Source organism: Eurypyga helias, unplaced genomic scaffold (genome assembly GCF_000690775.1).
Source record: "Eurypyga helias isolate BGI_N326 unplaced genomic scaffold, ASM69077v1 scaffold3886, whole genome shotgun sequence".
NCBI classification, from domain to species: domain Eukaryota; kingdom Metazoa; phylum Chordata; class Aves; order Eurypygiformes; family Eurypygidae; genus Eurypyga; species Eurypyga helias.
The window spans coordinates 58,805-75,209 of NW_010257099.1; the positions used below are offsets into that span (position 1 = coordinate 58,805).

The window sequence follows — 16,405 nt, forward strand, 5'->3', positions numbered from 1 at the left end:
TTTAGATGCAACTCACTACTGGGCACTGTCTCAGCCTTCCAAGAAATCACTTTCCACTGTAAACACTGACTGCAGTCAATCCAAAATATTTATTCCTCTCATCTGAGGATCTCCCACACACTATGAGGTATTTGAGTTCATAAGCGAGAATACCAAGTATTATTCCTGTTGTATGTATGTCAGTCAGCTCTTGGACGCTCTCCCTCTATGTCATGGTGTCAGTAAGGATGAGTGAAGCTGCCCTTTGGCCAGACAGCTGTTTGGTTTAAAACGCTAGATTTGGGTGTTGCTAAAACCACCTCCCACCACTGCTGTCCTTGTTTTCCAAAGTAAACAGCCTCTGGCGTCTTGTGACCTGAACAGCCCCAAGTGTCTGACCTTGAAAAACAAAAAATATTTTATTTTAAAAGAAAAATATGCAGTCTAAAGGACTTGGGGAACTGCTTTCCTTCCCCAGCAGGATGCTGGAATGCCCAGGCTTTGGTAGGAGCTGCTTACAAACCACAGACAAACACAGGAACGTATTTGCCCGCTAATGATGTATTAGGCAATGGTTTTGAGTTGGCAGGCTACTAAAAGCCCTAGCCAAACAGAGATAAAATTGTAATTTATCAACAGAGAATACTGAATTCATGGTCACTGGTGACGGTTGGGACTGGTGGTAGCCCACAAAGCTGAAGATGACAACGTGGAGAAAACAAATTCTAGTTTTCTCAGCTTCAGAAAAACAACTGTTTGGATTTTTTTTCCCTAGAAATTGTTCAGACTTGGAACAAGATAAAATGATCACCTTTCTCAGAATCTTGTACAACCGGGCTGACGCAGAAAAGGTGTATGAAAACACTGTGATTGCAAGTACCTTCTGCAGCACGTAAAGGAAGGTGTGAAAATGGAGCAGCAACCATGCACGCAGAGAGGCAGCTGGGGACCGTCTCATGGAGGGGGCGGCAGTGCTGCGCAGACCTTTCTTTTGAGATTTTGGTCCATGGTTTTTAGGATTCCTATTCTCTGTACTAGTTATTTGGAGGAGTAGGATTTTCCAGAGGAATCCTATTCCTACAAAAGATTTTAACATGTCTTGGAAATATTTTATCGCAGGTATGTTGCGTAATCTTTCTCAGTGGACCTTTCCATCCCCCCAGATTTGTAGGAGCTTTGTTTCACTCAAGTCCCTGGTGTCAGACAGTTACTGGAATAAAGTTAAGAATTAGGACCTAATTTCACAGGGTTTCACAGGCCTGTGTTATTTTAATTGCCCCAAGTGTGTTATCACAATGCCACCGTGGAAACCCATCCAATTTAGGATGAATGAGAGGGGCAAACAGCAAGAGGCAAAATGCAAATTCCTCTTTGCCCTTCTCCACCCTCCACCCACCCTTCCACCTCCTGACTGCTCTCTGGCTAGAAACCGACTGTTCTTAGAGTAAGGAATTCAGTCTCCTCACCAGTTGCAGCATCACGGTGGCTCTCAGGGATACTGCCACAGGGATTTCTGTGAACTGGTACCAGCACCAAGTAATTTCACAAGAAAACAGTGAACAGCTAAGAAATCACCAGGGATGCTGGCTGTTACAGACCCAGGCCAAATGTGGTGTTCTGGTGGTGAAAGGATCTCTACGCCATTACAGACCTTCTAAGTTTCCTGGTCCCAGGGGTGTACTTTCATGAGAAGAAAAACCTGTTTCAGATCACGCCAGATATTTTCTGCACTGCCCAGCAGTTATACCTGAGGATGTTCTCCAGATGTGTTTGTATGAAACATACAATAATAAAGTTGTAAACTGGAGGAGACAATACCCAGACTGCAAGAAGAAGGGCTTTAGGGCAGCCTGGAAAAACATGAAAATTAACTAGCCCACACACAAAATCAACTTGTCCGCTTTAACAGGATGATAAAGACATATTTTGTTTGCTTTTCCAAAGAACTGCTGCTTTTCCCAGCAAGTGGGCACACACGATTTGCCATGGTTCTTATACTGCCAGTAGGTGATTGCTTGTGTTTTGGGGAACAGATACTCCTTCCACCTGGGCAGACCAGAAGTGACAAGTACAGGGTCTAAGGCAAAGGTGAAGCCACAGTTTAGACAGGTTTTAGCCTACAGTGAAAAGAAAAAAATAATGTACCATTGTCTGGAATGCCAGCTATTGAGAAACAATAGAGAAGAAAATCCTTGCAGCCACTGAAAATGGAGGGGATGGAAACAGACCTGTTGCATTAGGGCAGTAAAATTTCCTGGCTAAAAGAAGTTGGACCACAGGTATCATCTGTACTGAAACTATAAAGAGCACCAAATGAGAATGTGCTGGCTAATACATCTGCAGAGTGCAATGTCTTCGGTTTTTGCAAGCTGCCTAACAAGAGGTGAATAAAACAGGAGTTTGACACGGGAAGCCTTTTCTCTTTTTGTTCCTGGAACGGCTTCTCTTTTTCTGCTGGCCTATGCTGGCTAAGCGCAAGGTCTGAGAAGGCTGGCTGCAAGTCCCTGATCTCTGGGGAAGGTTTCTGAGTGTACTATTTCTGCTCCATTTGGGCTGCTCAAGCGGGTCCTGATCCCAAAAACATGTGGACATAACCAAGACCTTTTTGCTTTGTGCATTTAATATTACACCGGTGGCCTGTATAAGGATTTCAGAATGCCTGTCACATGCCTACACTGCTTGGAGTTGGGCTATTTCAGTGATCTCACTGATTGGGGTGCAGTTGGAAGTTATGGGGTTTTTTTTAAAAGTGACTGTAAAAATAATACAGTTGCTGACTGCTGTCATGGCTTTGATCTGAAAAGCATGGTCAGGCCCTTTGGTGGATGACTTTTCTTTATAGCAAAGCAGGAACAGGCCAGACTAGAATGAGGCTCTTCAAATACGCAGGATTAAACATTTTTGCAGGTTTATTGAGGGACCTGTAGGTGACCTTATTTTAATAGTCAATAAACCAAGAGCTATTAGTTCAGTTTGCCAATGAACTACACAATGTTTTGTCTTATTCAGCTGAATCTGGAAGCTGATGAAGTTGCTTCTAGTGCCACTGAATGCGCTGCCCTTTATTCTGTAAACAAGTGGGTATAGAGCACACTCATTTTAATTCTGTTTTGTTTTCATCCTTAAATTCAAGGATGGGAAGAGGGAGGGCATGATTTTGAAACTCTGAGTTGGGACTGGTAAGGTATCCTGTACCATGTATTTCACATCTCCTTCCAGACCACGGGTGAAGGAGCAAAGGACTGCTGGCCATGCTGACATTAACCACAGACATTTTGTAACATACTGAACAATAAGAAAAATATCACAGAATCATAGAATGGTTTGGGTTGGAAGGGACCTTAAAGATCATCTAGTTCCAACCCCCCTGCCATGGGCAGGGACACCTTGCACTAGACCAGGTTGCTCAAAGCCTCATCCAGCCTGGCCTTGAACACTTCCAGGGCTGGGACTCAACCTCTCTGGGCAACCTCACCACCCTCTCTGTGAAGTATTTCTTCCTGATGTCCAATCTAAAACTACCCTCTTTACATCACATATTCTGATACAGAAGGCCTAATCTCATGGCTTACCAAATTCAGCTGGGTAAATGGACTGCAAAACATGGCTAAGGGGATTAAGACTGAGACCTTTCAGTACAATCAATGGAGTACCAACATCCACATGAGGCATCATGTTTGTGACAACGGGTTCTTCAGTGTCACCCCAACAGAAATGCTGACTTACGGTGTTGTGTTACTTAACTGAGTCATTTTGGGGGTGAGGAGGAAAAGGAAACACAATGGAGCTTAGCTAGTGCCACAGAAAGCTCCAGCTGCTCCTCTTTGCCAGCTGCTGAGAGGGCAGTAAGGACTCACATCGGGCAGGTCCTGTCTCGTGGGTCATTATTATCATTGTCTTGTGCCAGGGTACTGGAGGCAAGCTCTGCACTTCAGTTTTACCTTGCCTTCTATCCTGAGAGATGAGAGAGTCTTCAGACACCATCCACTTGTGAGTACACACAAAAGGCCAAAGCATTACTTCACAACAAGCTCCCTCTCCTTTCCTGGAGTGATGACTCTTCTGCATAAATCCAGATGTCAGCCTACCACCATGGCTATAGCCACTGTGTTTTTTTAAGGCCCCAGTTTTAACCAGTTCACACACATATACTTTTTTTTTTAGTGTATAAGAGCTGATATAGCTTGTGAAAAAGCCTATGTTTGAGGCGCCTTTAACATACGGAAGCCATATAGCTACAACGATAAGAGACTCACAAAGTGGTTCATTAACTGGCCTCATGTCGCTGATCCTGCTGCTCCCACCCTGTGGCCAGGGCACCCAGGGGAACAGCAGAAGCAGCGGGGACAGTGTCTCTTACTCGAAATCTCCTTGGTTTTGAAGGAGTGAGGTGTACATGTGTCTTGAGCACAAGTACATGCAAAACACAGCCTGCCCTGAGCTGGACTGGAGCGCAAGCTGTCCCTTGTCTCTGCTGCCAGGCCAGCAGCAGCGAGAGGACCGCGCACCCCCAGAGGTCAATCTGCCTTTGCCCAGCACCTCTGGGTGCTGACGGACTGGCAGGTTATGCTGGGAGTGCAGGGCAAAGCCCTGCGGGGCCTGCAGCAGCGTCTTATTTTAGTGGGTACCAGCCAGTCCCTCATTTCAGAAACACCAAACTATTACGGTTCTGAGAAGGAACTAGAGTGGGTGGGTGGGAGACAGAGGGCTACAAGGGATTAATTTATAGGATTATACTAAACTTGCAAAACAAGTCTTCACTGTGTCATCTGTCCTAGGACACTGCAGTGTTTGGGAACAATTAGCAAGTGAATTCATTTTGATGTAACTCTCTGGTTCTCAAAAACACAAACATGGAAGCTGGTTTGAAAACAGCCTGCATCTTCTTCCCCTCCCTCGCAGCATTCTTTAAAACCCACTGCAGAGCTGATCCACCAAGTGGCATTAACCTGCTGCCCATAGGGCACTCCAAACCTGCATTCCTGAAGATGAAACCTTGACAGAAACCAACTTTCCAGCCAAATTCCTCCACTGCAGACTGAGACCGGGCACAGTGGGGCTCCTACAGCACACCTGTGACTCACCACATACCACTCCGGGGCTTTTGGAAGCAGACAGACCTTCTGCTAAGTAGAAGTTGAGCCTTCCTCTAAACATTTACCCTCTCTATTGGGCCTGGGTGCCTGCAATATTCTCCGGAAAGCAGATTAGGTGCAGTGACCCCTGGTACCTTGCAGTGCTGTGCCCCTGCCAGAAACCCACTGGAGATAAAGTGCTGGCTATGTAACATTCACAGTAGGTTAAGGGAGAGCGAAGTAAAAGCAGTTCCCTAAGACATGCTACACCTATGGGGAAAAAAACCTGCCATAAAAGCAGATAAATAAGGAAGGAGAACAGAATTATTTATAAAGAAATTTATTTTATATTTGTGTACAACAAATATATGAAAACAAATTTAATTTGAAAAATGTATACTCGATTTCTTCAAAGTATTGAACTCTCTTAAGGAAAGGTTTTAGTTATTAAAAAGGTACCGAAGGCTGAAATTATACTTGGATTATATATGTGTGTCTACGTATATATATATAAAAGCAAGTGCAATTTTATATATATATAGCATATATAAATAACATGTGACTTACATGATATTTTAAGGTATGCTATTTAAACATCTGAGTAACAAGAGATATTAGAAAATATAGTTTGCTATTTCTACACAGTTGCATTCCGTTTTTATAAGCATCTAGACAGTGCAAAATTTAAACATACAGAAATATTCTCCTATTATTCTATACATTGTGTGCAGCTCCCAAGTTTCCTCTGTCATGATCATAACCAGGCTGAACCATATTTGGAGGGTTCAGTACCAGCCCTTACTAGCATCTTCTAAGAGCAATAAAAGGAAGTCTGTCTTACCTTGGACTGTGCTGTGGTATAGTTTGCGCACAAGAGAGAACAATGCATTTCCTATGTTAAATGGTCTAACTCCCAGAGATCACATACACCTCACCATATTGACTCATTTCATTGCACTCCACATCCTGCAAAAATAAATCTCCTGTAGGACAGCATACATTACTGCGTACTGAAGTTTAAGTAATATATTTCTTTAACATAAGGCAGGAATATACTGAAATTTGATAACACTTAAATCCAACAGCAATCTGGAATTAAACCATATTTATGTACCACATTTTTATAGATGCTGATTTTTTTTTTATGTTTATGTCAGAAAATGTGGTAGACAAAACCTACTTTCCTTTAAATAAAAGCAAGGGATAAAAGCAGCCCTTCTAGAAGAAATTGCTAAAAACCAACAGGACCAGGAGAAAATCGACTGCCTTGAAACACCAGAGATCAGTCTGCACTACCTTTCCTGCAGCCGATGAGCAATTCCATGCATCTGGGGGAATGCTCATGTGGGTTAAGTGCTCACTACAGCACAGCCTGAGTGTTTTAGCTCTAAATATCATTCTTATTTGCATTTATTTGATGTTAAGGTATTGCACGCTTTTTTCAGGTCTGTCTTATATTGCTAAAAAAAGTAAATTCTGACCATTCCCTATGCTTTTACAGCAGCTATATTTTAACTGAAGTATGTTTGTACTTTAGATAATACGTTTGTTATCACTGACATAAAAACCTCAATCTTGCTTCCATAAAAATCAGTGGTTGCTTTGCTCCTACTAGAAATAAAATAATATTCCAATAGGTTAGTCACAAAGTTTGCTAATAAAAGTAAATACTGTATTCATTAAGTCTCTCAATGCTTAAAGGCAAAGTGGTGTTAGCAAATACTGTATAGCATAGATTAAAGAATGGTATTATGCACAATTCTAGGCAAACTTACTGAACAAAATCTAAAAGCAGCTGTGAAAAACATCTTATGGGACAGCCGATTTTGCTACGTGAAAAATTCTGGTGCTCTGACAGGCTTTTTTCAAATCCATTTCTTAAACCAACCCCCTCACTCATGTCCAACACTGCAATTGCACAAATTAAAGGTTGTGGCCTTTGAGGCAGTATCCATCCAGACCAGCTAATCTTTAAAATTGGATACTTCAGGAGGGTCTCCCTCTTTCTGCCGCATTCATTCCTAAACTCCCTTTTAGCAGAAACTGTCACGGTTCTGAATCCTTGTAGCAACTGACAAGATAAAGAGCCTAGTGTCATCCCTCATCTACTTCACTTCTCAAGTTTATCTCTGCACTTGTCCATATAATTACCCCCTGCAGATTTCAACTTTAATTCAGATTTGGGTTACAGTTGCTGACCAGGCCTCACAAAAAGACAAAGCCTCATTAGTAGCCCGTAAAAGTGAGCCTTACTAGTTAAAACCTTGATTTAAATACCAAACAAAAGAGAAAAACAGATGCTGAGACAATGTTTACACCCTTGAAATTTTGGCAGTAGATCAGCCCAACGATGGGCTTTACATGTCATCCATCTCTCTCAGCTGTACAGCCGTAAGTACAAGTTTTTGCAGGGTGCGGCTGATGCTGGGAGATGGCTGAATACATGACCAAAGGCTGCATGCCTCGCAAGTCAGAACAAAGCAGAGAGGTGCTAGGAATTCGGGATTTTCTTATGCCCAGAAGTTTCCTACGGACTGGAGATAAACACAAGTCCCATGTCCCACACAAAAAGGAATAGTGCTCAAACCTAGAGTAAGATAGCACTAAGAAGAAACCAGTAACTTACGATGCCAAAATCTCTCAATTTAAGGATTCCCCAAAGCAATCTCAAAGAAAAGAAAGGAAAAGAAAACCTGTGGAGTCAGTCAACACATTTTTCAATCCATTTTTCAATATCATAAATTCACCAGCAGGCAAGGCCTCAGTTTCAAAAAGGTGAGGAAGAAGAAGGATGGTGCAAAATGCTTTCATACATTTAAATATTCTTAGGATATAAGAGATCAGGCAACTTAGAAAACATTCCTTGTAAGCTGTGTGGGATCAGCGCAGTGTTCCACAGGCTTTGCTTCATCCTACAGCTCAGCTTTGCCTGTTTGGGCAGGACTAATGCTACCGCTGTCTTCTCCAGCGTTGTTCTTGTCTGCTGGCTTGAAAGATAACGAAGCAGAGTTTGTGCAGTACCGTTTGCCAGTTGGGCGAGGTCCATCGTCAAAAATATGCCCCAGGTGAGCACCACACTGAAACAAAATACAATAGAGTATCACTGTGCCTCTGTGCAGCCTGATGGCATCACCGTGGTGTTAAGCAATGATTAGCAGCCGCTTCCAGGGAAGCACACTGGTGCCTACATCACCCTTTCAAGTGGGATTTACAACCTACATTTATCTGCAAGAGCGATCCAGGAAGATGATCAGAGATACCAGAGGCGCCTAAGACTTCAAGCCCAAATTTCCTGTGTGTTTTCCGTCGTGCCCCTGTGTATGTTTGGGTGAGCCACGATTTCTGAGAAGCTGCCTGTCTCTGTAATGATTTCATGGCAGGACCTCAGTTGAAAAGGGGGTGGTCAGGGCAGCACTGCCCACGTTTCACTTACTGCTGTAAGGATAGCTGTGTTAAGTAAGGGGCGGTCTGAGCTCTGGGCCCTCCTCAACCTGCAGCTGTCTGCTATGCCCCTCAGTAAGAAAACGCTAAACCCTCTTGTGATCCTGTCAAGGACTTAAAGCAAGAATGCCCTCATACTCATGTTTTTGTATTTTCCACAGCCTGGCATCTCTGCTCCTCAGCCCAGGAGAGGATGGAATCATCCACTCCTTATCCCATACTGCTTTCTGTAGTATACAGGAGGTAGGGACAGGTGACTGAAAAAGACCTGTAGTGAAGATATGTGACATATTTTTGGATGAATAATCATTAGCTGGGAGTAATTAGAAACAGGAATGATGCTGAATTTGCCTTTTGTAAGGAATATGAAACTACAGATGGTCTGTTCTGTACGAATCAGCCTCAGATACTCACAGTGGTATTCAGGGCAAACACTACTGCTCCTGTCTCTAAGAAAGGTAACAGCCCCTTGCCTTACAAAAGAGTACAATATTTTGAAGAAGCTGATCCAGTAGATCCTTATTCAAAAATTAGAATTACTGTGACTGTACATTATGGCTGACAACTTATCTGGATAGCAAGAACTTCTTGTAATTAGTCACTTGAATTCCGCAAGTTCATTTTTACAGCTTGCCATGACAAATAAAAAAATAACACCTTGCACTGGAGAAATATTTATCTTGAACAGGAAAGTCATGCTGCTTTACCGAAGAGCCTCGGCCTTTCAAGTCAATAGCTGATCTCAGTGAGAGACAGAATGATGTAACTGAGATCACAGAGCTGCTTGTGGGCTCACAGTCAGACAGCAAAAATTAAAGACTGCAAATTATTCTTAATTTTTAATTAATTCACAGTATACCAAATACATAGAGGCAATACTGATTATACCAAAGGGTAAATTAGTTAGTGATGGCAAAGCTCTACCCTGCAATTAATGTGTTGCTGATATTCACCTGCTGTTAGGGCGTTTAATTCACCAAAGCAGTAGAAGAGGTGTCTGTAGAAGCAGGTAAAGTCTGCTTTACACAGCTAGGAGGCACAGAAACTCTTCTCCTTTAAAGACAGCTGAAACAATAATCCTCCGTGACTCCGGGAGCAGGGCAGGTAGGCATGTGAAGCCTCAGTGCTCCCACACGTCGGTCCCACCCGCGCAGCCACATCCCAGGCTCCCTGCTCCTGCAGAAGTGTCCCTGAAACAGCCACAGCAGTCCAGCAAGGACCTGTAACAAACGAGGGCACTTCTAGCCTGTGGTCAGCAGGACGAGCTCCCAGAGGCAATGGGAAAAGGCATGGATGACTTTGGGTTAAGCAGCAGCTGCTCGGCTGTGTGAGGAAGGAAGACAAAACATGGCAAATAGGGAGAAGGCAAAGGAAAGTTTCATGAGAACTAGAGAAGACAAAGCTTCAAGTCTTGTTCCTGAAAGGCTGATGTCTTGCCGCCCTTGCCTCCATTCTCCACTGCTCATTTTCTTTCATTTTCCTTTGTAGTGAAGGCCTTTTTTAGGCAGTTTGGGCAGAAAACCTGAGCTGTTTCTCAGAGTGGGGTCTCTCACAATGACAGACCTGATTATAATCACCTGATAATAAAGGTTTTCCATATCTTAGGGAAAAAAACATCTAAAAAACCTTGTGTCCCAGAGAGAGTATTTTTCTAAATGTTCAGCATTCTAATTAAATCATCTTATCTCAACTAAGAAGGCTTCAAAACCTCCTGGCTAAAAGTGTTAAATAGATCTTTTCTGGATCAACATTTAACCAAAGATAAATCACTCTCCACTGGACAGAAACAGAACAAGAGAAACCATAGAGAGAAATGGTCTGCAGGAGTAATATACTCACACAGAGACTACAAAGACCATCTATCAAAAAGCTTTTCCTCACAAAACCTGAGAAGCTGTATGAGAGTCCAAGACAGTCTCATTACACCTTCTTGTGATGGCAGAATCACACCAGGACTGGATTACTGCAAAATTTGTTACCTTTTGAGATTACCCCTCACCAAAAATTTATGTGGCGATTCTCTCTGTAGAGGACTCTATAACTCATCTGCCCTGGAAAGAAATGTAATTCAATCCTTTGTATCACAGTGTAAGAAACCTGGCCCTCAGCTGAGAGTGCAAAGGATGAACTGATTTTACTGTCCTCCCCACACATAACAGGCGCTGACCATTTTTCTAGGACATACATACATGTCTGCAAAGCCTCCTGAAAAGAAACGATCATCTGTCGCGGCCTTGCACATAAATATACTGGGCAGAATGCACTGGGACGGTGAAACAGTTAGATTAAAGCATTTGAAGTACGTGTTTGGGAGCAGGAAAGGGGGGGTCACGGCTAACTGTCAGTATGCTTGGATCTCCCAAGCCTCCTGGTTCTAATATGCTGCTGGGAGGCACGGAAAGCAGCTTGCAGTCAGCTGCTGTAGCCAAGCCCGAGCTATCGATGTGCGAAAAGTACTTCTGCGACCATAGAATTTTATTGATTTGTACAGGTACAAATAGCAGCTGGGGAGACCTCAGGGGAAGGGACTCTTGAGCAGGGAAGAGAGAAGAACAGAAATGGAACCAGTTTTACAGTATTCCCCAAATGTATCTGTAATTAACTTCTGTCACTGATAAGTGACCTTTTAAATACATCCAGGGTGACGTGTTTCCAAAGAACTGTGAAAGTTATTTCTAGGATAATCTCATGGATGTCTGATTAATATTACAGCAATTTTCCCCCACTGTTTGCTTGCTATAATGGAGAACATTGAAAGAGAGGGTTTTCATTCTCTCAGGCAGGTGGAAGGACTTTTAAAGAAAAATCAATTACTTTTTCATCTGCAAAAGATTAATAAGGTTTTGGGTGTGGGAGAGGGTATTTCCCTCCAGTTCTACCAAGGCCCGCCATACCAATCCCACTGCTTTCCAGGCTGCAGTAAAACTGCGTTTTTCTGCAGCTGCATGTGTGATTCACATTCCTAGGGCTCCGAGGAGGGGAGGAAATGGGTTTGTTATGGATACACAATGCGGCAGTATTAACTGTGCTGAGCGGTGGCTGCAAAGATGCTCACCACTCCTCAAGCTATTTCCCTGTGTGACTTGATCATCTGTGGGGTTACTGCCCCAGGAAGTTGGGAGTAGCTGCTAGGAAGTTGCCATTGGATTATATAGCAACCTTGGTCGTATTTTTTCCTTAATGCTTTAAATTCAGTTTTTGGTTTTGCTTTAATTTTATGGTGTCTGCGTGTGACTGCTGCTAATACTGCTGGTCTTGGGTCTGCTAACTCTTATTTTGTTTGGCAACAGGTAAACGACATTCCCAGATTCCTTGGCCTGACCACAGGCTGCCTTGGGCGTCTCTCAGGTGAAACCAGGAGCTCTGGCCATCTCTTGAAGGGTGTCAGCAGATACAGGCTCAGCAGGTTGGCAGAACACTGATTTTAGCACTATTCAGGCCTACTGAACAGAGCTGAAGAGAGTGGGTTGCATTTTTGATTATTCCAGTAATCACTGGTAAAGCACGAAATTCCCAGTCTGCAGTCCCACTGCTACCTCGCGAGGGAATTTAGGGAAATGGATGTTCCCAAAAAGTGTAAAATGGATCTTCTAAAGCATATAATCAATGTAAAAACGACAGAATTACATAGTACAGATGACATACTATCAGACGCACTGATTTGGCCATTAACATGTTGGGCCAAACCCTCTATCCAGACTGAAGTTAATGGATTCTCCATAAAGACAATCTGGCCTCTTTCTGAGAAGCTTCTTAACTCACTCTGAGCATTTACATATGAGGACCGAGGGACTAGTAAGGATGTATATGGTCAAGCATGAAATCAGTTATCCCTCCACCAATACTGTCTGAAAAGAGAACAGCAAATTATCACTGCCCAAATGAAGCTGCTGCTTCTCTCAGGAGGAGTTTGAGCATGTGGAGCTAGGGACTGCAAGCTGCTGGGTATGGCTGCCGAACACCAATGCAGCAGCTCTTCCCTTTGCTAGGTAATCATTATGCCATTCCCTTCACATAGAGGAGGGCAGCACAAAGGATGAGTGGAAGCAGAACAAGACAGATAACGGAAAATTTGGGCATGTTTTGAATGACTACTGACTTCATTATTACGGCAGATGGGATTGTTTGAGGCAGCCATTAGGACTGCGCTGGGAATGAGTGTTGGGAATGAGTTAGCACGGCTGCACAGTAATGCACAGTGATGGAATCAGCACACAGACAGTTGCTCCACTGCTTCTGACTTCCCTCTCAACTGCTCACGTGTGGAGTCAGTTGGCCAGGCTCAGGCTCAGCAGCTCCTTTGAAGCAACCCTCTTCAGGAAGACAATTTTTGTAGACTCAGCACCGAGTCCAACCATTTACATCTGCTCTGTTAAATCTCACACGAGACAACAATGTGCATTCCAACGAGCCCTTTGTGCCTTCAGCTCGTTCCACCCAGCTGTTATACCTACGACCCATTGTGCTCTCTCACAATGATTACTGTTTAATGAAACTGAAAGGTTTGCAAATCTTAGGGAAAGTACAGCACACTGTAATGATTTTTGCAGCCTTTGCCATCAGAATGGTCTGTGTGTGCTATAAACTAACCTGACTGCAGGATATTTCAATCCGATGCATCCCATAGGAGAAATCATCATTGAAAGTAATTGCATCAGGACTGATCACATCATAGAAGGAAGGCCAACCTGGAAAAGAGGAACAAGATAAGTAAGTAAAGAGGGCGTCTTGTGGTAGATGGCATTGTAAAAAGCAAGACAGAATCACACTTTGAAAATATTTTTTTTTTTTTTCCTCCAGATCCTGGAAATAACTGAAATGGAGATTTTGGATCCTAAATCACTTAGGTACTTTGGAAAATTTCCCCCCTAAATACACAGTTGTTTTCAGGCAAGGACGAAGCTGCCATCAGCTGCCCATCCTCCATCTCAAGAGAGATCCCTGCACTCCACCGCAAGCAGTGGTAGCAGTTTAGCTCACACAAAGGTGGTTGCTCAGGTAAGCCAGATTCCGCCTCACTATCGGCTTAAAAACCACAAGTTCCACCCTGAAGACAAACAGCAAGACTTTATGGAACACAAGTGGCTTTGCTTTTGCACTGTAAAGGTACTTCAAAAAAAGACTCGGTAAGTTGCAGTTAGGCCCCAAAACCTGCCTTAACCTTTGTCTTCACCAAGGCATGGTCACACCCAAAAGGAGATGCTCAGATGCTGACCTATCACGCGTGGGTCTAATCAGAGGCAATGGGATGACTACTATTGTGTCTAACTTCGAAACAGTGATGAGGGCTTCAGATCAGCCATGGACAGGTGGAGTTGTAACTATAGCTAGATTAAACACTAGTAGATGGTCTGCACGTGGCCTGCATCCGGGACGAAACACTTGCGCTCATTAACATGTACATCCAACACAGCTGCTAGCTGAGCACTGAGCAGCATGACCTGCCACCAGATGATGATGGGGTGTATACCTGACCTACCAGTATTGGCCACTTATCATCTAAATAATGACTTTCCACTCTTTAACTACTCCATGCCAAGTCCGCCACCTCCACAACACAGGTTAAAACCAACACAGGTCTATTCGGTGTCCCAGTAGATACCCATTACACAGCTGTAACTTTTCAGCCACCCTTCAAAAACCCGTCATCATATGCTCCATTTCCTGAAGCTGGGTTCCCACATTAGAACCTGATAGGCTTTAAGGTCATGTCAACATCCACCAGTACCCATCTGAAATCCCACTGTCCTTCTCATTCAGTCTCTTGCCAAACATGACATGCACAGGCAGCTCTTGCTCTCTGTGTATTACATATTTGCCCATGTATGCAGAACGTCCTTGTTTTCTCTTCTAATATCTGTTACGCATTTAGTACTGATGATTTCATAAAATGACTTGCAATAAGCTACTAAGAAACACAGAAGCAGCTGTGAATCACTGCATGCAGATGAATAAAGGATGTATACAGCTTTCCATAAGTAAAGTGAATAAAATTTCCTATGCAGTAAAAGGAGGTGTAGAAGCTATCAAGTTTTCTGCATATGGGTAAAGGAAGTGTGTAAACTGGAAAAAAAACCCTGTATGTCTTCTCAGACCATTAAACATGGAAAAACACGTATTAGGATGCAAGCATAACAGGCATAAATTTTTAAGAAAGAAATGTTCAGAAACGCATTTCTCTTCCTTTTGGAAACACTCATATAGTAGCATTCCTAAGCCTGCCACCTGAAGGCTTTTCAAGCCCCAAGTCCTACGCTCCCAAGGTGCCTACTACCATCACAAGTGTTTCCACCTCAGAACTCACTGCAGAAATAAGTTGAGTCATATTTTTCCCCCAAAGTATTGCAAATGGAAGAGTTACAGACAGCAGACAGACTGAGAAGCAAGAACTCAGAACAGGAAAAATATCCCACAAGACTGGAACTCCAAAGAGCGCAGCAATGACAACCGTAAAAAAACGATTTATAAATTCTTCCCCTCATGCAAAATATCCCTGCCAAACAAACACCTTCACAAACAGAAAAGGAATAAACATATGACAAGTTTTGCAAAAGGGGTTATCCTGTTGCCAGAAAAATTGATGTTGCCTAATTGGTGGCTCCTTTCCAACACCATTCATCATCTTCTTAGCTGGGCCTCCTGTCTAACAAAAATTGAGGCCTTACATAAAGCTAGTCAGAATATTTTAATAAGGCCTTAGTTTTTTTTTTTAATTCAATAATTTTTCAAAACAGACATATCATTTGTCCTCGTGTGATGGCAAAGAAGTTCCAAAGAGGGACCTGTTTGGAGCAACCAACTGTCTGATCATGTGAGAGCCTTTGGAGGAGGAACACTTCAGTGCTGCAGAAATTCTCGAATACAAGCCTGCCTCCTCGGTAACAGCAATAAAGGGGAAGCTTCAAAGGCTGCTATGCAGAGATTGAAGCAATCTGTGTCTTGCTGAGAAAATTATCTTGTGAGAAGGGTTTGGAGGAGACGTGTTTATGTCAGCTTTGACATTAAAGAAAGACCATCCCTCCTCCTTTCTCCAGACTTTTCCTTTTGGTCTTCCCATTCACCACAGAAAAATTATTTGCTTTGGATGCACTCCATGCACTTCTAAAAAATGAAGTCATCTGAAACCTATATAAATAGGCAAGCTGCTCCTAAAGTAGCCTTTGTACCCAACTGGAGTGACTTCATTTTAGGCTGTCAGTTCATGCTACACATGACACATGTTCCAAAGGCTCCACCACTGCTACAGATGGTCCCCAAGACAGGGACAGACTGTGCCCCCACAGTGTGGACTTCTAACTCTCAGTCAAGCCATCTCTTCTTGAGTGACACAGCAGGCCAGGGACCAGCATTACTGTGACGAACCAGTAACTCCATGAGGGTTGACTGAAAACTGAGCAAACATTGCAGCAGAAAAGGTCCTGAAGGGCACAGTGAGACACACTGTCACTCTGCTGACCTTGAGAGGAAGACAAGCGAACTGCTTATTGAGCTGATGAGACAAACTCACCAGGAAAATCAATCCCCCTCTGCTGTCTCATTTCCTCTCTCCTGAGCTGAAGTGGAAAACCCATTTGATACTTTGCTAAGCCTTCTCTGGCCATTTTCTCTCCTTCAAAAGCTGCCAGGAACAAGCTGTAGAAGCAGTCTGCTTCCCTGCACATCAGGCAACTCCCAGTGACACAGAAAGCCAACCAGACCCCTGTGGACTCTTCATACGATCCTTCTGTCTTTCTAAGTGATGAATAACCCACCAGTGGCCTCCACTTTGCAAGCCCTGGGCTACTTCGCCTGCTGTTCCACTGCTCCTCCACTCCGGTCCTCCTGAGCGCCTGCCTCTGGCCTGCTGTAGGGCTGCAAAAGGGCTGACCCGCTCTACGTTTCAGAGCGCCGCTAGCTGTGCACTAAGGCTT

The 16,405-nt window shown here is 43.5% G+C and overlaps 1 protein-coding gene across 1 annotated transcript; it reads right to left on the bottom strand.

Moving 5' to 3' along the window:
• Positions 1-7,966: 7,966 nt before the first annotated feature.
• LOC104511314 (methionine-R-sulfoxide reductase B3-like) lies at positions 7,967-13,183 on the bottom strand (the record flags this gene model as incomplete). Its single annotated transcript, XM_010153878.1, has 2 exons — positions 7,967-8,131; positions 13,086-13,183. Coding segments are annotated over 2 exons (263 nt in total), but the record flags the coding sequence as incomplete, so codon positions are not given.
• Positions 13,184-16,405: the final 3,222 nt, after the last annotated feature.